The sequence below is a fragment of the Mercenaria mercenaria genome, chromosome 6 (assembly GCF_021730395.1).
Source record: "Mercenaria mercenaria strain notata chromosome 6, MADL_Memer_1, whole genome shotgun sequence".
Lineage (NCBI taxonomy): Eukaryota > Metazoa > Mollusca > Bivalvia > Venerida > Veneridae > Mercenaria > Mercenaria mercenaria.
This window is the reverse complement of record NC_069366.1, coordinates 4,829,874-4,853,836: the sequence shown is the minus strand read 5'-3', so window position 1 is coordinate 4,853,836 and position 23,963 is coordinate 4,829,874. Positions and strand designations below refer to the sequence as shown.

At 37.4% G+C, this 23,963-nt stretch overlaps 1 protein-coding gene across 1 annotated transcript in view; it reads right to left on the bottom strand.

The window, feature by feature from the left end:
- Positions 1-23,963, bottom strand: part of LOC123549763 (alpha-1-macroglobulin-like) — a 644,650-nt gene that overhangs the window by 17,634 nt on the left and 603,053 nt on the right. Inside the window, exons 35-38 of the mRNA XM_053546604.1 lie at positions 17,624-17,787; positions 15,938-16,099; positions 14,869-14,940; positions 6,076-6,191 (exon numbers count right to left, since the gene is read on the bottom strand). Coding sequence (XP_053402579.1) covers positions 6,076-6,191; positions 14,869-14,940; positions 15,938-16,099; positions 17,624-17,787 — 514 coding nt within the window. The remainder of the gene's footprint in view (positions 1-6,075; positions 6,192-14,868; positions 14,941-15,937; positions 16,100-17,623; positions 17,788-23,963) is intronic.

Genomic DNA, 23,963 nt, shown 5'->3' with positions numbered 1-23,963 from the left:
TAAACAAGTATGCAAAATATGAAAGCAATATCTCAATGGACTTTGAAAATATTTGGGGTGGTACGCAAACTTTAACATTTGTGTGACGCTCACGCTAACGCTAACGCTCACGCCGACGCCGACGCCGGGGTGAGTAGGATAGCTCCCCTATTCTTCGAATAGTCGAGCTAAAAATGTCAAACTATTGGTAAACAATTATAAAACGCAAAATAAAGGAGTCAGTATCATTTTTTAATGGTGCCTCAAGTAGACAGAATTATAACTCCAACATTGAAAAATTAAGGTAGAGTTCTAATGGACTGTTTTAAATTTTGTCCACTTCATTAAACAAGAGGGCCATGATGGCCCTATATCGCTCACCTGTTATCATTGCACTTGAGGACAAGAAGGTCCTCAGAAAAAATATCTAAGTCCAAAGGACCGTAACAACAAAGGGAAGAAATTTAACCAAAAAGAAAAAAAAATTCTTACAAGGTACAGATATGTCAAAACACACCTAAAAATTTGAGGTACCATCCATGTTGTACCACAGAAAAGTGGTCTTGGTTTTTCCCTATGGCAAATAATAAAAAAGTTACTAAATATAAGCTATTTATAGTAACGTAAAAGGAAAGTAATTAAAAAAAAATTATTGTAAGTGAACAAAAGGATCTGCCAAATAAATCTGTTGACATAAATGAAATTTCAGATCAGTATCTTCATTAGTTATGGAGATATACCCATTTTAATTTGAAACAAGAGCCATGTTAGACATGGCCAATCCCCCCGCCGGGCATATTATAATTGAAGGCTAAAGTTCCTGGCAAGTTAGTGTCTGAAAGTATTAATTTTGGGGAAAGCTTTGTAGAACCGTTTAGTCGTGGTCCACATCAGGGGTTTTAAAGATGTGGAAGAAAAAATTATTCAGTGGTGAGGTGGTTTACTGCTAAATTTTATTAATTTTCATGAACAGTATAGCTACGATGTTTTTCTATATGGCTACTGTAAAAAGAAGGAATGGAAAGCTAACAGGGAACAAGAGTGCCAGAATGTCACAATATACGCCCGTCACAGCAAATTTCTTTACACTAGCACCTGTATTTGCAAATGGAATTTTAATTTTGTAGTTGTTTACAATGTTTTTTTTTTAGAAATTATTGAAATTCTTTTATTTTTCCAAGTCCACACAAAAATCTTTACCAGGTAGAGATTGGTCAAAATACACCTCAAAATTGGATGTAGCATGCATGTTGTACTACAGAAAAGTGGTCTCGATTTTTCCCTACGACTAGTAATGAAAAAGTTACAATAAAAGCTATTTAAAGTAACAACAAAGGGAAGTAATTCTAAAGAAGGGAACTGCGCATGACACTTCGTCTCATGATGGTGTATAATTGTGCCAAGTTACATCAAAATCCCTCCATGCATAAAGAAGAAATGCTTCGGACAAAGTCATTCTTTTATCTGACCTTTGGCCTCTAAGTGTGACCTTGACCTTAGACCTAGGGACCTGGATCTTGCGCACGACACTCTGTCTCGTGGTGGTGAACATTTGTGCCAAGTTATATCAAAATCCCTCTATGCATGAAGAAGAAATGCTCCGGACAAGGTTTTCATTCTTGTATCCTTTGACCTCTAAGTGTGACCTTGACCTTAGAACTAGGGACCTGGTTCTTGCGCATGACACTCCATCTTGTGGTGGTGAACATTTGTGTCAAGATATATCAAAATCCCTCCATGCATGAAAAAGATATGCTCCGGACAAATTTTTTAAGAAAATATGATAAAGGGAAATAACTCAAAAAATAGGCAAGGTAGAGTTATTGTTCTTGCACATTGCACTTCCTCCCAATGTGTTCTATCAGCGTATGAAGTTTGAAGAAAATCCCTCCAGTACTTTTGGAGTTATGCTCCGGACAAAATTTTTTAAGAAAATATGATAAAGGGGAATAACTCAAAAAATAGGCAAGGTAGAGTTACTGTTCTTGCACACTGCACTTCCTCCCAATGTGTTCTATCAGTGTATGAAGTTTGAAGAAAATCCCTCCAGTAATTTTGGAGTTATGCTCCGGACAAAGATCGTTGCGGACGCACGGACGGACGGACGGAGAGCATTTCTAATATCCCCTTCGCCTTTGGCTGGGGGATAAATAAAGGGAGGTAATTTGACATAAAATCAGTCCATAGTTATCTACCCTAATTGGCTCAGTCCAACTAATGACAATAATGAAATTTCAAATAAGTCCTATAAGAACTTACTGATATAAATCCATTTTGATTACAATCAGGGGAGGTAATCAGATATAAAATAACTCTGAACCTACGCTTGGATCTGATTTGTCATGGAATCCAAGAATTATTGTTGTTGAAGTTATTTTGGAAGTTTGTATCAAATAAAACCATAAATGAAGTCTCCATATGGCTGCAAAAGCCAAAATAGCCAATTTTGGACCTTTAAGGGGCCATAACTCTGGAACCCATGACGAAATCTGGCGAATTCAAGAAAAGAACCAAGATCTTGTGGTGATACAAGTTGTGTGCAAGTTTGGTTAAAATCGAATCATAAATGAAGCTGCTATTGTGCAGACAAGGTCAAAATAGCTAATTTTGGCCCTTTCAGGGGCCATAACTCTGGAACCCATTAAGGGATCTGGCCGGTTCAACTAAAGAATCAAGATCTTATGGTGACAGAAGTTTTGTGCAAGTTTGATTAAATTCAAATCATAAATGAAGCTGCTATTGTGCAGACAAGGTCAAAATAGCTAATTCTGGCCCTTTTAGGGGCCATCACTCTGGAACCCATAACGGTATCTCGCCAGTTCAAGACAGGAACCAAGGTCTTATGGTGATACAAGTTGTGTGCAAGTTTGGTTAAAATCAAATCATAAATGAAGCTGCTATTGTGCGCAGGCAATGTCAAAATAGCTAATTCTGGCCCTTTCAGGGGCCATAACTCTGGAACCCATAATGGAATCTGGCCAGTTCAAGACAGGAACCAAGATCTTATGGTGATACAAGTTGTGTGCCAGTTTGGTAAAAATCAAATCATAAATAAAGCTGCTATTGTGCAGACAAGGTCAAAATAGCTAATTTTGGCCATTTCAGGGGCCATAACTCTGGAACCCATGAAGGGATCTGGCCAGTTCAAGAAAGGAACCGAGATCTTATGGTGATACAAGTTGTGTGCAAGTTTGGTTAAAATAAAATCATAAATGAAACTACTATCCTGCAGACAAGAAATTGTTGATGCACGGACTGACTACGGACGAAGGGTGATCACAAAAGCTCACCTTGTCACTATGTGACAGGTGAGCTAAAAATGTGGTCTCTAGAGTGTTCATAAGCTTTTCCTTTGATCCAACCTACTGACCTGGTTTTTGACCCAACATGAACCAGTTTCACATTTGACCTAGAAATCATCAAGACTAACATTCTGACCAAGTTTGATAAAGATTGGGTCAAAAATGTGATCTCTAGAGTGTTCACAAGCCTTTCCTTGAAACAAAATGGGCGACTTTTAGAAATTTTAGAAGGTTCTTTATTATGCCCAGTGTAAAGCACCCATACACAGGACTCTTATCCCAAAGTTAGTAGTTTTAGTTGGAGGAGAACTAAAAAAAACTCTGGTTTCATAGTCAGACAGTGTTACCACTGGACCATTTCATCCACTGTGACAACAGTTTCTGACCTAATTTATATACAATGGTACATGATGTGGTCAGCCAGAAAGAATGTTTAGTACTGGAGACTTGTTAATCTTCTATATTTTTCACAAGTTCTTCTTTCATTCTGATTTGACATACTGATAGACTGAAGTAAATGCTGCAATCTTTAACCTTTACCCTGCTAAATATCTGAAATGCAGTGGTCCATCATTCAATTTGAGCAGTACCACATATCATTTAAAAGGAGGTTCATTGAAAATTGACTGACTGAATACCGTATAACTGGTTATTTCTGCGGGTAGGTAATTTCTGCGATATTTTGCGGGTCTCTTCCAGCCGCAAAAATTAAATTCGCAAATATTTCGTAGTTTCGTATATCGGATCGCCCCGTTTGTCGCCTCTTTTTACCTGTGTACTTTAAATTACTTAATCAATATACGTATCCCGCTAATAGCCCCTCGCTTAACTTTTATCGATAAAGATTTGTAACACTAGCAGTAAAGTACAAAATAATTTATCAGTTTATCATGTACAATCAATTTTAGCCAGTTTGGTGTTTGCGATAGTTCATGCAAGATTTGTAAATTAATGGCTCTGCTGGAATACCTTGTTAGAAAGGGCTTGCCGGATCCCAACGGGCCCTTGTCTGATAGCTTGTCGCCACGGGAAATAAATGTGCAATGAAATTGTAAAGGAATTAACTGACGATGAAAATATGTGCGATTCTGAAATTGGAAATAACGCAAGTTCATCAAGTAAAAAGAGGGGAAAATATGCAACGTATTCGCCGAAGGATCGGGCACAAATTGCAAAATATGCAAGTATGCATGGACCGACGGAAACATTAAGACATTTCGCAATGAATTTCCGCGTCTTAGAGAAAGCACTGTGAGATATTTCAGAGACAGGTATAAAACGGAGATCCGCAGAAATTAAAATCGCGGAAATTAGTATACCCATTTTCATGCCCAAAACGCAAAAAATTGCACCCGCAGAAATAACCAGTTATACCGTAGTGAACACTGCAGACCATGTCCATGCAGGTTGATCTTGGTATGCTTCGGTTGCAAAGGATGAATCTTTGCCGCCAGAAGGCTAAAGGTAAATCAAATGATCCTATTCTGCATTCAAGATGAACTTGGTATGTAATGGATTTTATATGAACAGAACTGTCAAAATTTCTTAATTTAATTTGCACATTTTCTTTTGAGAATGTATTATAATGTGACTTATACTTCATCCCACATTTTTCTCATTTTTTAGGTGGCAATGAATAGGTAAATAAGCAATTTAGGGCCTTGCTCCTTAGGCAAAACTGTTCAGAAGCCTCACATGAATTAGGATTCCAACTGTACATTTTGTTGCCAACTTCATAATGTCCCTGGACCCCTACAATATTGAGAGCTCATTCAATTTGGGGGCTCTATATCTTTCTTTTTCAACAGTGCTTGGTAATTTACTTACTTCTTGGGCAGATTTCATACTTTCTAAACTTCTAAAAGCTAAAAGTTCAACAAGTTCTCACTTCCCACAAGGAAAGAACCAGTCCTGAATATACAGTCAAAACTTTTCATAAGAAAGAACCAGTTTAAATGCACATCTCATATTCCCACAAGGATAGAACCTGTTCTCATTATAAAGCTCACAACTTCCCATAAGGAAGGAAAGTGGAGGACATAATTGTACATCTGGATGCCACGTCTTCAGTAAAATAGTCCTGGTGAACATTCAGTATCAGTATGTCTACCATCAAACAAATAGTCTATAAAGGTTGTAAATTTTCCAACAGCTTTTGTTTGTTTTTTAAATAAAGTCAAATCTATTCCTCAAGCTTAATTGTGATTTACAAGCTTAAGTAGTGGGAGGATCCATGTGCCCCTCCAGTGGCTATTTCATGCACAAGTCATACATGGAGGACAGGCTAAATGACTGCTTTTCCAGTCTAACCAGTGAGGAAGATACCTGTGTCCCTCCAGTCACTAATTCAGGCACAAGTCATACATGGAGGACAGGCTAAATGACTGCTTTTCCAGTCTAAACTGTGTGGAAGACACCTGTGTCCCTCCAGTCACTAATTCAGGCACAAGTCATACATGGTGGACAGGCTAAATGACTGTTATTCCAGTCTATTTTTTTGACCCCAGAAACTCAGTTTCAATTTATTCAGCTCATTATGTGTGCATATAACCAATTAGCCACAAAAATATCAAACTCTTTTCATTCATGTTATGTCATAAATTAACACCTACAGGAAGCATCATCTGCAATACAAAAGTGCTTCAATCTTGCTAATGCAACTGCAGTACAGCCACTCAAAATTCAATTGGTCTACCATGATCTACTGGCTAATGTCTTAGTGACTTAGCAGAAAAACAATTCAACAGCATGCACAAAATAAAGAAAAAAATTCGTAAAATCTGATAAAACTTACGGATCTTTTTTGAAGCAAGTCTTGATTTCAGGTTTGTTATCAACTTTACGTGGCTCAATAGTTACATTGAATGCTGGTGTGCTCACATTCTTTGCCACATTGTAAAGTGCGACCAACTGTAATGTAAAAATGAGTTGTCCATATAGAAAGTAACCATATAAAGTACAGTCGAACTTCACTAACTCGAACTCGACAGGACCAGCAAAATTTGTTCGACTTATCGAACAAAATTCATTACACAGGGACTCTACGGGACCTGACAGAGAGTTCGAGAGAAGGGTTGTGTACCAACTATTCGAATTTGAGTAAGAAAGTTTGACTGTAATGATAATTCATGTACATTTTCACGGTATTTTGGACTTTTATTTTTATCTCATACAACATCCTAATATGAGCCACACCATGAGAAAACCAATATAGTGCATTTCGGATTAGCATGGATCCAGACCAGCCTGCGTATCCATGTAGTCAGGTCAGGATCCATACTGTTCACTTTCAAAGCCTATTGCAGTTAGAGAAACCCTTAGTGACCTGCATGGATTCTGACAAGACTGGATGCGCAGGCTGGTCTGGATCCATGCTGGTCGCAAATGCACTATGAGGGATGACCAATAATTACATAGACTGCCTCTATATCTTTAATAGTATAAGACATGCATTAATAAAAAATAAATCAATAGAAACGTCATTCTATCCTCTACTTCATCTGTTGATATCAAAAATGTCTGTCTATCCTACATCAAGTGATGGCGACTTGAAGACGCATACTACAGTGCTGCCGGCCCGCGTCATGATCTGTTCGACGATGTCAATGACGTTGCCTATCCTGAAGGTGCTCCAGATAAGTCTGGTGTGATCTCACTTCTTCTTAAAGTAGGCACCGGAACAGTGTAAACAGCGTTCGTGTCTCTTTGGCCATTGGTTGAAAATGATTTCCCATTAGTACTCTGCCATATCAATGCGTTAGCAATCGTCTGTTGCTTCCGTAAATTTTCAAATCGGCTACCTTTGAGGTGGGACATCAACTACGGGAAAATAGCAGCAAATATATGTACATCGGCTATCAGAATAATAAAATATAATTTTGTAATTTTGAAAATGATAAAAATAACTGCTGGCGGTTTCCTTTAACCACAGTCACACATACGGCGCAGATAGCTACGTCTAGCCATGGATAGAAACGTAGTAATCCGTATCGATCCGTACCTGAGCCGTACCTTAAGTAGTAATCCGTATCAATCCGTATGGCTCCGGTACAGATCGATACGGATTACTATGTTTCTATCCGTGGCCAGACGTAGCTATCCGCGCCATATGTGTGATTGGGGTATAACTTAGGACAATTAATAACATTTTAGTGTTCATCACAATAATTTGCAGCAATCTGAATATTCCTTTGACAGCTCCCGTACGGTCATTCTGCAGTCCGCTTTCAGTTTTTTTCTATTGACGTCATGGCTGACAGTCCGATTGTTGACTTCCGTCCACGACCTGCACCGTTTTCAAGGGGCTGTCGGCCATCAGAAAAGCGTCGAAATCACTGAGTACCAGCACACAGCAAACGCAGTTTTCTTCCCATGTCTGCTTTAGTAGCTTATACGTTTTCGATGGTGTTTTGCTTATTTCTTTGCAAAATTGAATGTTTGCGCGAATTTCCAAATTTTCTTGTGACGACATATTTAAATTCATAGTATGCATGACTGTCATAGAGCAGAAGTTGTTTATTTCACAATGCAACGGCAGATTGACGTCATATTTTCAGATAAAGTTGCGCAAACTTCATGAAACAGAATCGCAGAAATTTTTTAGAATTTCTGCGGCTGATATTTATTTCATTAAGTTTTTACTTCAGCATGCGTATGACAAAACGACACCATGGCCGGTAGCGCGTTACCATGGTTGCATTATATCCTGTTGTTTCGTACTATGCTATGTCATGCTGTTCCAATCAAGTCAGTCAATAGAAAAAGGTTTACTCTTTCAAATGGTACCATTTTCAACATGTTGCAAGTACTATGAAACAAGAGGGCCATGATGGCCCTATACATCGCTCACCAGAGTTGATCTGACCTACTGACCTAGTTTTTGACCCCGCATGACCAAGAGTTGAACTTGACCTAAAGATCATCATGACAAACATTCTGACTAAATTTTGTAAAGATTTGGTTACAACTGTGGCCTCTAGAGTGTTCACAAGCTTTTCCTTTGATTTGACCGGTGACCTAGTTTTTAACCCCATATGACCCAGATTCGATCTTGACCTACAGATTATCAAAACAAACATTCTGACTAATTCCCATGAGTTTCAAACTTAAATTGTGGTCTCTAGAGTGTTGAAAAGAATTTCCTTTGATCTGGCCTAGTGACCTAGTCTTTGACCCCACATGACCCAGATTCATACTTGACCTAGAAGTGATGATGACAAACATTCTGACCCAGTTTCATAAAGATTGAGACACAAATGTGGCCTCTAAAGTGTTCACAAGCTTTTCCTTTGATTTGACCTACTGACCTAGTTTTTGAACCCACATGACCCAGTTTCGAATCTGACCTGGAGATCATCAAGACTAACAGTCTGACCAAGCTTCATAAAGATTGGGTCAAAAATGTGGTCTCTAGAGTGTTCACAAGCTTTTCTTTTGATCTGACCTACTGACCTAGTTTTTGATCCTACATGACCCAGTTTCGAACCTGACCTAGAGATCATCAAGACTAACGTTCTGACCAAGTTTCATAAAGATTGGGTCAAAAATGTGGTCTCTAGAGTGTTCACAAGCTTTTCCTTTGATCTGACCTACTGACCTAGTTTTTAATCCCACATAACCCGGTTTCAAACTTGACCTAGAGATCATCAAGACTAACATTCTGACCAAGTTTCATAAAGATTGGGTTAAAAATGTGGTCTCTAGAGTGTTCACAAGCTTTTCCTTTGATCTGACCTACTGACCTAGTTTTTGATCCCACATGACCCAGTTTCAAACTTGACCTAGAGATCATCAAGACAAACATTCTGACCAAGTTTCATAAAGATTGTTTCAAAAATGTGGTCTCTAGAGTGTTCACAAGGCAAATGTTGACGGACGACGCATGTTGACGGATGCCGGACAATGACCGGTCACAATAGCTCACCTTGAGCACTTTGTGCTCTGGTGAGCTAAAACGTTATGGGACCAGTCTACATAATTATTGATCATCCCTCGTATGTTGGTTTTTTCATGGTGTGGCTCATATATGTAAGTCTAAGTGATGATTCCTGAATATGAATATTTATGATGATGATCTTGGTTGAAATAAAATATATCATAAATATTTGTGGGAGTCAAATTTTCATGGATTTATTGTGAGAATTTACAAAATTAAATTGCAACAAAACATATTACAATTCCATATATTTAATCTTTTAAAGTTGTAAAACCATAAATTTAAGACAAAATAGGCTTTAACATATGAACTCCATAAATTCACAAGAAACAGCCATTTTGGATAAACCACAAATTTAAATGTCTAACAAGAGCTGTCACTATTGGTGACAAATGCCCCTGAAGTAGGTCCAAGAATGCCACAGTTGTATGTGCAAAAAATCACATACCATTTTGTGACCTTGACCTAAGAGGCCTCAGTCATAAGTGCGACACATCGTCTCAATATGGTTAACATTTGTGTCAAATTATGTTCAAATCCCTTGATAAATGGCAGAGTTATGGATCAGACAAGAAACACCTTTGACCTGTAAGTGTGACCTCGACCTTGGGAGCTAGGGGTCTGGGTCTTGCACATGACACTTCATCTCATTATAGGGAACATTTATGCCAAGTAATTTCAAAATCCCTTCATCAATGGCAGAGTTATGGACCGGACAAGACATACCCTGTTAAACTTTGACCTCTAAGTGTGACCTTGACCTTGGAGCTAAGGGTCTGGTCTTGCTCGTGACACGTCCTCTCATTATGAGGAAAATTTTTGCCAAGTAATTTCAAAATCTGTTAATGAATGGCAGAGTTATGGACCGGACACGAAACATACTCTGTTTACCTTTGACTTGTAAGTGTGACCTTGACCATGGAGCTAGAAGTTAACCTTTGACCTCTATGTGTGACCTTGACCTTGGAGCTAGGGGTCTGAGTCTTACGAATGACTTGTCATCTCATTCTGGTGAACAGTTATGCCAAGTTATTTCAAAATCCCTTTACGGATGGAAGAGTTAAGCCCGGACAAGAATTTATCAGACGCACGGACTCACGCATGGACGGACAGACAGTGCAATTTTAATATGCCCACCTTTGGGGGGCATAAAAAATAATTAATTCTACAATAGTTTGTATTGGACAAAATTACAACAAGAGCGCCGCCAAGCGGGCCAATATACGCCCGAAGGCTTACATCATAGGAAGGGAGCAAAATTTTAAGAACTTGACTGTTGTAGCCCAAAGGACTGGAACAACAAAAGGAAAACTTCAAAAAACAAATCTAAGTCCACAAAAAAAATATTCAAAGTCTACAAAAAAATCCTTATCAGGTACAGGTATGTAAAAATAGACCTAAAAATTGGAAGTACCATCCATGTTGTACCACAGAAAAGTGGTCTCGGTTTTTCCCTACGGCCAATAATAAAAAAGTTTCAAAATAAGCTATTTATAGTAACATAAAAGGGAAGTAATTAAAACAAAAAAAAATATTGTAAGTACAAAAAAGAGATCTGCCAAATAAAAACAAGAGCACTGCAATGCAGAGCAATATACACTAAGCAAAGTCATATATGACCTTTGACCCTTAAGTGTGACCTTGACCTTGAAGCGAGTCATCCGGAACATGCGCTTTGCACATCGCCTTTGTGTGGTAAACATTTCTGCCAAGTTTCTTTGAAATCCTTCAAGCAGTTCAAGAGTTACAGAGCGGACACAAAAACAAACTGATAGGACTTTTGACCCCTAAGTGTGACCTTGACCTTGAAGCAAGTCGTCTGGAACATGCGCTCTGCACGTCGTCTCGGTGTGGTGAACATTTGTGTCAAGTTTCTTTGAAATCCTTCAAGGGGTTCAAGAGTTACAGAGCGGACACGAAACAAACTGATATGACCTTTGACTCCTAAGTGTGACCTTGACCTTGAAGCGAGACATCCGGAACATGCGCTCTGCACGTCGTCTCGGTGTGGTGAACATTTGTGTCAAGTTTCCTTGAAATCCTTCAAGGGGTTCAAGAGTTACAGAGCGGACACGAAACAAACTGATATGACCTTTGACTCCTAAGTGTGACCTTGACCTTGAAGCGAGACATCCGGAACATGTGTTCTGCACATCGTCTCGGTGTGGTGAACATTTGTGTCAAGTTTCCTTGAAATTCTTCAAGGGGTTCAAGAGTTACAGAGCGGACACGAAATTGCTAACGGACAGACGGACAGACAGACGGACGGACAGACAGACAGACGGACACCAGCGTCATAACATAATACATCCCTTCGGGCGTATAAAAAGTAAGTACATGTAAATATAAAATACCTTCTTTACCATAATTTCAGTTCAAAAAGACACTGTCAGTTTCATTTTTAAAAATTGTGAGTCCTAAAATTCCCAAACGCATGGAATTAAATCAGTTCAATATTGAACATTATTAAATTGTCAAAGAAATAATCTACCTTGTTTTTTTATGTTACGATTTCTGCAAATATCCCAATGGATTGGTTCATGCTCAAGCTCATTTAAGTGGGAGGGTTACAATGTTTCTCAAAAGATTCTGCAAATGCTATACTACAGAAGAACCATGCATTAATGCTATTCCAACATAAAATATGTAGAGCTGCCTGTTGACAGCACACTTGACTAATCAAAGAATTGTTGAAAGTTTGAGGTCAAAATATAACCAGAGATTTTCAGACAAAAAAAGGAAAATAGAAAAGACAATGTACCTGTATTTGTGGAACTGGGTAAGTCTTACATTATATGGCCATGTGTAATGATATCATAGTTCTAGTTCAAAAAGGGCCATAATTCAGTCAAAATACTTGATGCAGTCATGTACTCTTGCCTATACAAACAGCCTGTTACAATACACAAGTGGTAAAAGTTTCAAAGACATATGTAAAACATTTTACACAAAATATGAACTGTTACAAAAATCTTAACCAAGATTTGTTAGTTAAAAGGGGCCATTATTCAAACAAAACCCTTGACTGAGTTATAGACTCTTGCCTAAAACTGGATGTGGTGATGGTACACAAGATTTGAACGTTTCAAAGCTTTATGTCATAAGGTTTTTCAAAATATGGTCTGGTACTAAAACAAGAGGGCAATGAAGGCCCTGTATCGCTCACCTGACCTATTGACCTAAAGATCATCACGAATAACATTCTGATTAAGTTTAATTAAGATATGGTCATAAATGTGGCCTCTAAAGTCTTAACTAGCTATTCCTTTGATTTGACCCCGTGACCTAGTTTTTGACCCGATATGACCCAGATTCGAACTTGACCTAAAGATCATCAAGTTTAACATTCTGACAAAGTTTCATGAAGATACAGTCATAAATGTGGCCTCTAGAGTGTTAACAAGCTTTTCCTTTGATATGACCTAGTGACCTAGTTTTTGATTCCACCTGGCCCAGATTTAAACTTGACCTAAAGATCATCAAGATTAACAATCTGACCAAGTTTCATTAAGATATGGTCATAAATGTGGCCTCTTATGTGTTAACTAGCTTTTCCTTTGATTTGATATGGTGACCTAGTTTTTGACCCGACATGACCCAGATTCGAATTTATCCTAAAGATCATCATGTTTAACATTCTGACCAAGTTTCATGAAGATATAGTCATAAATATGGCCTCTACAGTGTTAACAAGCTTTTCCTTCGATTTGACCTGGTGACCTAGTTTTTGACCCCACCTAACCCAGATTTGAACTTGAGCTATAGATCATCAAGATTAACATTTTGACCAAGTTTCATTAAGATATGATCATAAATGTGGCCTCTACAGTGTAAACTAGCTTTTCCTTTGATTTGACCGGGTGACCTAGTTTTTGACCCGACATGACCCAGATTCAATCTGGACCTTAAAATCATCAATATTAACATTCTGACCAAGTTTCATGAAGATACAGTCAAAAATGCGGCCTCTACAGTGTTAACAAGCTTTTCCTTTGATTTGACCTGGTGACCTAGTTTTTGACTCCAGATGATCCAATATCAAACTCGTCCAAGATTTTATTGAGGGTAACATTCTGACCAAGTTTCATTAAGATTGGGCCAAAAATGTGACCTCTAGAGTGTTAACAAGCTTTGCCTTTGATTTGACCTGGTGACCTTGTTTTTGACCCCAGATAACCCAATATCAAACTCGTCCAAGATTTTATTGAGGGTAACATTCTGACCAAGTTTCATTAAGATTGGGTCAAAATTGTGACCTCTAGAGTGTTAAGCTTTTCCTTTGATTTGACCTCGTGACCTACTTTTTGACCCCAGATGACCCAATATTGAACTTGTCCAAGATTTTATTAAGGGTAACATTCTGACAAAGTTTCATTAAGATTGGGCCAAAAATGTGACCTCTAGAGTGTTAACAAGCTTTTCCTTTGATTTGACCTAGTTTTCGACCCCAGATGACCCAATATCAAACTCGTCCAAGATTTTATTAAGAGTAACATTCTGACCAAGTTTCATTAAGATTGGGCCAAAATTGTGACCTCTAGTGTTAACAAGCTTTTCCTTTGATTTGACCTGGTGACCTAGTTTTTGATCCCAGATGACCCAATATCAAACTCGTCCAAAATTTTATTGAGGGTAACATTCTGACCAAGTTTCATTAAGATTGGGCCAAAAATGTGACCTCTAGAGAGTTAACAGTCAAATTGTTGACGACGGACGGACGGATGACGACGGACACAAGGTGATCACTAAAGCTCACCTTTGAGCACTTCGTGCTCAGGTGAGCTAAAAATTAACCATGACATAACTGACACCATGGTGAGCAGAATAGCTCTCCTCATTATTCGAACAGTTGAGCTAAAATTCTTCAAATGTATGTATTGTTCAGCAACATCATTAAATGTGCCCAAATGCGCAAAAATGTCAGCATTGTTTTATTAGGATACCATCATTTCCTTTTGAATAAGAGCTTGTAGGACACACTGGACATTTGATGTACTGACCTCAAATAAATAATTATGGGTCATTTAAATGTTATAAGTTACCTCCGTATCAAAAATTTAATGTGATCTTAGACCAAAGCATTCTCTAGTTATTTGACAAAAAAGTTCTTATGTTTCTGGTCAGTGTGACCTTGACCTTTGACTTACTGACCTCAAAATTAATACGGGACATCTGCTGGCCATGATCAACCTCCCTATTAAGTTTCGTGATTCTAAGCCGAAGTGTTCTCAAGTTATCGTCCGGAAACTGTTTAACTGTTCGGGGTCACTGTGACCTTGACCTACAGACCTCAAAATCAATAGGGATCATTTGCTGGTCTGACCAACCTCCAAATAAATTTTCATGATTCTAGTCATCTGGAAAATGATTGGTCTACGGACTGACCGACTGACTGACCAACATCTGCAAAACAATATACCCCTATACCCCTCCTACTTTAAATGGGGGGGGCATAAATATCCGTATTGGGATGGTAATATATTTACGCTTTGCCGCGCAACACAAATAAGTAAATGGGTGTGTTAACTGCATATCAGAGTGAGAATCCCTCTAAAAATGTTTACTCTCTTGTTAAAACACCCCTTGAAACTGACTAAAACAACCGTTTCATGCTAGAACAGTAGAATGTTAATCTAAATGCATAATACTTACATTGACATAGGCAGTCCCAGATTTGCCAGACACAACAACAGATACTGATGATGGTGGGGTGTCAACGGCCAGCTGAAGTATAAAGTTGTGCTTTAGTATATATGTCTAATAACAAAGAAGTTTCGAACTTTCAAGGATTACTGTGCTTAGTATATATGTTACAGTGTAATCAAACCAAGAGCATAAATTGAGGAAGTAGGTATAACACACAAAATAGCATTATAAATATGACATGACCTACAGACTTAGAATTTGAACCTAGATGACCCAGTTTTAAATCTGGCCTGTATTTCATTAAAATAAATATTCTGACCTGTTGAAAATATGACCTTTAGTTTGCATGTACAAAATATGGAATCTAGAGAGTTAACAGGTTTTTCTATGATTACACCTAGTGACCTAACTTTTGATCCCAGATAACTCTGTTTCAATTTTGGTTTAACTTCTATAAAAACGAACATTCTAACACGATCCGATTCATTTTCCTATTAAACAAAGAAGGCAGAAAACAGTGAATTATTATATAACAAATCACTGTTCTGACGTCACAATTATCACGTCATGGCGTCAAACGGCATAGCGGCGCGCTGGAAAAGAAACAGATTGAAAACGTGCAAATATTTAATGAATGTCGTCAAGGATGTACTTAAAAATCCTTGGTAACGTGTTAGAATCGAAATAATATATCTCATTCAGTGATTTGCTCTTGAATAAATCATTGTTTGTCGTTCAGATGCGTATTATTATAATTCCTTCACATCGGAACTCCAAACAATGATTTATTCAACGACAAATCACTGGATGAGATATATTATTTCTTAATTCTGACCAAGTTTTACAAAGAATAAGTATAAAATATGGCCTCTGCAACGTTAACAAGATTTTTCTATGATTTGACCTAGTGACCTACTTCTTTGACCCAAGATGATCCAGTTTCAAACACCAACTGAACTTTACAAAGCCTGTCGTTGATTCCAGGTTTCATACAGACAAAATCCTTATAGAGTTTTAACAAGGTCTTTTTTTGTAATTTCAGCTTCATGTGAGTTTATAAAAGAATCACACTTACCTTTCTCTCTGTAGTAACAGTGTATGTATCAGAAGTAACAACTACTTCATCAGTTACATAAGCTCCATTATCACCCTTCGCCCTCACAGTGAAATCGGCTCCAGTTGAATCCGGGAAAGTCATGGCATACTTTGCTAAGGCTCGCAAAGCAACCACTGTGTCCTGTAAATAAAGTGAGCTTTACCACTAAATCAGCAAGTACCAAAAAGTATTCTTTTATCAAAATTCAAAACCAACTAGAGACTGCTTTTGGTAAAGACATATTAACTCTTACCCTGCTAAATTTCTATAATGGACTGGTCCATTATTCAATGTGGGCAGTACCACTTATTATTGAAAGGGGTGTTCACTGAAAATTTACTGACTGAATAGCAAACAGTGCAGACCATGATCAGACTGCACGGATGTGCAGGCTGATCTTGGTCTGCACTGGTCGCAAAGGCAGAATCACTTGCCGCCAGCAGGCTAAGAGTTAAAGGCATATGTCTCCCTATACCACTTCAATGAACTTAAAAAGTGGACTGATATGCAAAATCTAGCCACAGAAAAAAAACAACATAGGTTTGGAGACACATAGAATTCAACTATAACCTGTTTGTGATACAAGTTTTTTTGTTTTGTTTTTTAAATCAAAACAGAAATGCCCGAAACTATGTAAGATATTGTATGTAACCAAACTTATAGAACAATTAAACAAGAGCTGACTGAAAAACTCCTGTGACTAACATGACGGCCAGATTTATGTAATTTTCAGTATTAACTATGTTGTTACCTTGACCTTGACCTAATGACAAAAAAAACAACAGCTATACAGATTATCTACTGACTACAAGCAATTTGCAGTATGAAATTGGTCTTAGTATAGCCCAGTTGCTGATAACAAACAATTTTCAACCTCAATGTCACTGTGACTTTCATCTTGACCTTGAACTAATTCACCACAAAAATTTTAAGCAACATTTAACATTTCATAGTTTAAATGAACTATTATAAAAGTAGTAATCCATCTTTAATGATACAAATGCTTATTTTATTGAAAACATCTAGATTAGATGATACAAGTGAAGCTCTATACATGACCTTGACCTGTAACCCCAAAATAATATGGGCCATCAATTACCTACTGGCTTGACTTGAAGACAGGCAATAATTCTATGAGTGTAGATGATAAAAGTGAAGCAATAAATCAACTTTTAGAATCTGAAGTTGGTGAGCAAAGACATTGCTAACAAAATATGGGAAGCTGTAATGAAGTGATTTTTCACTGTTCTTGTAAAATTAATCTTGTAATGAATTTTGGCAGCCATGTTTTTTAAACAGCTGCTCCTTTCTATCTAATTTTTAACAATGCAGAAGTACATCCCGCCACTGATTCTTTAACAAAATTTGGTTAAAATCCAAAAAGCATTGCAACAGAAGTCAAGAGAAACTCGATCAATTGGTCATTAGTCCTTCAAAACACATTAACCAGAAAACACCACTAATTTTCAAAACAAAAAATGTTCAGCTTATTCTTTCTATCACATTTGAATAAATCTAATATGACATTTAGGAAAAGTAGTCCGGAAGTAATGCCATAATTCAACCACTGTTATTTCAACACCATGGATATGCACACTTTGACACAGTAATTGTACAATCTAGCAGTCAGCAATATGAACATTAAGTACAGGTGAACTAAATTACCTGAGTGCTTGAGAAGAATCCATTTCCTTTCCTCTTAGAAAGCAACCATTTTTTCAACTCCTCAATCTTTGCAATGTATTTGGTCTTGTCCGATTCTTTCTCGTGGAGTTCCAAGTAGGCCAGGAGAGCATACCCTTTAGTCTCAATCAATGATGAGTCTGAATCTTTCAAAATCATAATTATTTCAAAACTTTAAAATATATTATTAACTGATTTGATAAAATGTGTCAAAATACATTGTCAAAGCAAGAAAACAGTAATCTTTTTAAATTCTATATATGCTGCAATAGAAAGAGGTTTTTTGGTGCAAATACTTCATACAAGAGGGCCATAATGGCCCCTTTATCGCTCACCTGTTATCATTGCACTTAAGGACAAGAAGCTATCTATAGAAACATAAAAGGGAAGTAATTAAAAAAAAATTATTGTAAGTGAACAAAAGAAGGATCTGCCAAACAAAAACAAGAGCACTGCAATGCAGAGCAATATACACATAAAACAGTCATATGACCTTTGATCCCTAAGTGTGACCTTAACCTTGAAGTGAGCCATCCCAAACATGCACTCTGTACATCGTTTCAATGAGGTGAACATTTGTGTCAGATTTCTTTGAACTCCTTCAAGGAGTTCAAGAGTTACAGAGCGGAAGGGAAATTGCTAACGAACAGACAGACAGACGGACACCGAGGCGATAACATAAATGATACTACGTCCCTTTGGGCGTATAAAAAAGGAATCCAGATCTTATGGTGAAACAAGTTGTGTGCAAGTTTGGTTAAAATCAAATCATAAATAAAGCTGCTATTGTGCAGACAAGGTCAAAATAGTTCATTTTGGCCCTTTCAGGGGCCATAACTCTGGAACCCATAATCCAATCAGGCCAGTTCAAACTAGAATGTGTCTGTAGGACACAGGGTGTGCCCCCCACTGGTACATTTGTCACAAATAAGTGGCAATAATTCAAATGTTTGCAGTCTTAATGGGGTATAGCCTCAACAAACATTTTTTGAAAAGGATTCATTATTCTAGGCGCTATACTTTTTGAGCTATGAGCATCACAAACAAAAAATCCACTATTTTGGCTATTTCAAGGGCCATAACTCTGTAATAAGAGCTAAGGTTCTCAAGAAGAATGCTAAGTGTGCAAGGTCACATCACGATAAAGACTCCAGCAAGGTTTCCTGAATTTACATCAAATACTTTTTCAGCTAGATATATAATTAGGTGAAAAAGTGCATTTTTTTACTATTTCAGGGGCCATAACTTTAAAAATAAGGGGTGGAGCCAGACAAAAAATTAGAGGTGTGCAAGTTTATATCATGATAAAGACTTATGCGAGTTTTCAACCATTTATATTAAATACTTTTTGAGCTAGGTGTGTCACAAGGTGAAAATGTACATTTTTGACTATTTCAGGGGCCATAACTCTAAAAATAGGGGGCGGACTCAAATGAAAAATAGGAGGTGCACAAGTTCATATCATGATTAAGACTCATGCAAGGTTTCATGAATCTATATCAAATACTTTTTGAGCTAGGCATGTCACAAGGTGAAAATGTGCATTTTTGACTACTTCAGGGGCCATAACTCTGAAATTGGGGGCAGACCCAAATGAAAAATAGGAGGTGCGCATGTTCATATCATGATTAAGACTCATGCAAGGTTTCATGAATCTATATCAAATACTTTCTGAGCTAGGCGTGTTACAAGGTGAAAATGTGTATTTTTGACTATTTCAGGGGCCATCACTCTGAAAATAGGGGGTGGAGCCAGATGAAAAATAGGAGGTGCGCAAGTTCATATCATGATTAAGACTCATGCAAGGTTTCATGAATCTATATCAAATACTTTTTGAGCTAGGCATGTCACAAGGTGAAAATGTGCATTTTTGACTATTTCAGGGGCCATAACTCTGAAAATAGAGGGCGGAGCCAGATGAAAAATAGGAGGTGCGCAAGTTCATATCGTGATTAAGACTCATGCAAGGTTTCATGAATCTATATCAAATACTTTTTGAGCTAGGCGTGTCACAAGGTCAAAATGTGCATTTTTGACTATTTCAGGGGCCATAACTCTGAAAATAGGGGGTGGAGCCAGACGAAAAATAGGAGGTGCGCAAGTTCATATCATGATAAAGACTCATGCAAGGTTTCATCAATTTATATCAAATACTTTTCGAGCTAGGCGTGTCACGAACTTCGGACGGATGGACGGACGGACGGACGGACGGACAGACAGACGGACGGACGGACGGACAAGAGCAAATCTATATGCCCCCACCACTCATGGGGGGGCACAAAAAGGAACCAAGATCTTATGGTGATATAAGTTTTGTGCAAGTTTGATTAAATTCAAATCATAAATGAAGCTGCTATTGTGCAGACAAGGTCAAAACAGCTAATTCTGGCCCTATCAGGGGCCATAACTCTGGAACCCATAATGGAATCTAGCCAGTTCAAGAAAGGAACCAAAGATCTTATGGTGATACAAGTTGTGTGCAAGTTTGGTTAAAATCAAATCATAAATGAAGCTGCTATTGTGCAGACAAGGTCAAAATAGCTAATTCTGGCCCTTTCAGTGGCCATAACTCTGGAGCCCATTATGGGATCTGGCCAGTTCAAGAAAGGAACCAAGTTCTTATGGTGATACAAGTTGTGTGCAAGTTTGATTAAATTCAAACCATAAATGAAGCTGCTATTCTGCAGACAAGGTCAAAATAGCTAATTCTGGCCCTTTCAGGGGCCATCACTCTGGAACCCATAATGGCATCTGGCCAGTTCAATAAATGATCCAAGATCTTATGGTGATACAAGTTGTGTGCAAGTTTGGTTAAAATCAAATCATAAATGAAGCTGCTATTGTGCAGACAAGGTCAAAATAGCTAATTCTGGCCCTTTCAGGGGCCATAACTCTTGAACCAATAATGGAATCTGGCCAGTTCAAGAAAGGAACCAAGATCTTATGGTGATACAAGTTGTGTGCAAGTTTGGTTAAAATAAAATCATAAATGAAACCACTATTGTGCAGACAAGAAATTGTTGACGCATGCACGCACACAAATTCTGGCCCTTTAACTCCCTGAGGCCGATATCATAATATACATGCTGCGGCGAGATAAGAATTACCACCTGACGTCGAAGAACATAATCTGATTTTCTCATAATCACACTCGCAGGCACTCAATTGAAATCATGCATGGAAATATTATTAACATGGGTGTAAATTAAACTATACTTATAAAATCTTCCAAGTTTGAACAAATATTTATATTCATCCACTTCCGTCCGTAAGTTATATTCAAATAGAATTATAATTTCACTTCGAAACATTCATCATTTTTACACACCTATTGCGTTTAATAAATATTTGAACATTTTCGATTTTATTACTTTTTCAAAATGTAAACACATTAGATTCCAATAAATAGAAATACATTATTAACACAGAGTATTTACATCAGCATTACTCAAAATTAACACCCATTTTTGAGTGAATATCGATGGTTTATTTTGATGTATAATTTATTTCTAAACATGTACACAAACGTTGTGTGACACGCACTGAGACATTTAAGTTGTAATATTTGCACCTATCTTTGAAGAATTATTAAATTTACAAAAAGCGTTTATTTACACACATTTTTATGTATGAAACATTTTTTGCTGTGTTATTTTTATCCATTTGAATTTAATGCGATGTAAGTGTACGGATATTTCAGCTTTCTAAAAGTTAACATTTTCTGATCATTCATTTCTCTTATAATGAAATTTCATCGTCGGAATCATCATCCGACGGACTGATACGTCAAAATCAGCATGATAATGAATATTTTCTTCAATTTAAGAAAATTCTCGGGCAGCCGACATTATTTTAATCTTTAGAAATACAGTATGAACGAAACACAGTGGAGTTCTTTTTTATTTCCTTTTAATACCGAAAATTTACAAACATTTATTTTAACAAGGAAACTAATTATTAGCATAATTAATAATTATAACATCTAAAAAATAATAGCCGGTATGCAAAATAATTTTGCTTTTATCAGGATTATCAAAAATTAACAAGTATGTGACGCAATCAGCATGATCTCGGTGCCGCGACTATACTCGTCAATCGCCGTCGTGGGGAGTCCTGATAACGCGCGTATAGTCGGACATTGACGCTACAGGGGTAGAAAACATAGCGCCTTTAGTCGCATTTCGGCCCCAAGGAGTTAAGGGGCAATAACTCTAGAACCCATGATGGGATCTGGCCAGTTTTCGAAAGGAACCGAGTTATCATGCCAACACAAGTTTGTTTTGTACAAGTTTTATCAAAATTGCTTGCAAAATGTAGTCTCTATCTTGTTCACAAGAAATTGTGGACGGACGGACGGACGGACGAAGGGCGATCACAAAAGCTCACCCTGTCACTACGTGACAGGTGAGCTAAAAATGATAGTAGGTCATTGTCAAATTAGTGCACTATGAAGTTTCCGTGATTTGTTTTTCTTTAACCTTTAGCCTGCTGGCGGTAAGTGCTTCTGCCATTGCAACCAGTGCAGACCATGATCAGCCTGCATGGACTTACACCGCACTTGCTGCAAAGGCAAAATCACTTGCCACCAGCAGGTTAAAGGTTAATTCATTACAATTACGCCAAGTGAGAACTTAACAAGATACGTATTTGACGACATTTGTGTTTTTGGGAAAATATAAATCTTATTCCAGACCTTTATAGTGGCTTTAAAATGTCACTTACAGATTATATACTTTCGTACATATCTGGCCTCAATCACCCCCCTTATAACCAGACACTCACCATCATTCAATAGTCTGTGTAATTTATCTGCTGAGGCAACATAAAATACTACTATAATCTTACTTGCTTATAATGAGAAAGATTGGCAAGAACTGACACCACTGTGAGCTATCCAAGCTTTGAAAACTGTCTGAGAAATTCCCTTTTTTGGCAAATTTTCTATATTCCAAGTTTCAAGTCAATACCTTTGATACGTTTTAAGATATGCTCTGAACACGAAATATGATAGGTGGATTTGACCTTGTTGTGACCTTGACCTTTGACCTTCCACCCTGGTTCATGCACTCTGCACATCGTCTTAGCACCACTACCTACATCCCAAGTTTGAAGTCGATATTAAAAGGTTATTAAGTTATGCTCCAGACACTAAATATGACGGATAGATTTTATGTTTGAGCTCGATTTGTGACCTTGATCTTAAACCTACAGATCAGGTTCATGTTCTCTGCACATTGTCTCATCAACACCTACCTATATTTCAAATTTGAAGTCAATAACTTGAATAGTTAATAAGTTATTCTCCCTACATGAAATATGATGATCAATTTTGATCTTTTACTTCAATTTGTGACCTTGATCTTTGACCTACAGAGCCAGTTCAAGCGCTTTGCACATTGTCTCATCGCCATCTACCTATATACTATGTTTAACGTCAATACCTTTAATGGTTATACAGTTATGCTCCGGACCATATTATGATGGACGGACAGACAGATGCATGCACCATCACAATGCATCCCGTTTTTCCAAAATGGGCTTTTAAAAAAAATGTAGCATTTTATGACCCTTTTGATCCCATATGATCTTGAAATAAAAGCAAAACTGGGGGTCACAAAGTTAACGTTTAAACAAAGTCCATCCAAAATGATTCATCTCTGTAAAATTGACAATAATCAGAAAAAGTAATCTAAAATTTTTTTCGTTTGTTCAATGCACAACATGTATGTTAGTGACACACTTGCTCTTGAAAGTGGCTTCAAAATTACAGCAAAGCTCAATAACTACGAAAATATAAAACATTGTTGCAAATTAAAGTTTATATAATTTGAGTATGAGCATGTTTGTGTTGTGGTTTGGCAATGTACACAACAGGTATGTTGGTCAAGGGTCAATTCTTGTAAGTCATATAATCACAGAATTTACTGGTATATTCTCATCCACCAGAGATTCATCAGAATCCCGAGACAAATATCTGATTCATTTCTTTGGTTTATTTGGTGAGCATGCACACCCGTAATTACTATCAGGAGTGGCTTCGGTCAATCAATGTTTGCAACTTGTAAGCAAAATACTTTTTAACAACGAATTAAAACAATACTGCATGACTGCAATTAATAAAGATATATTCCTCTAATCCAATATTTTAAAATAATTTACATTGAGAAATAATAAAAATTCTCGTCATTTGGGGCCGATATAGTGAAAAGGGAATGGTCATGTTTTTCACAGCCGACTTTAGATAGGTTCTCAAAGATTTGTCACTGGCTGAAACATTTAACCTGTAATGTAACCAAACTAAAAATATTCCCGAAATGTGCCA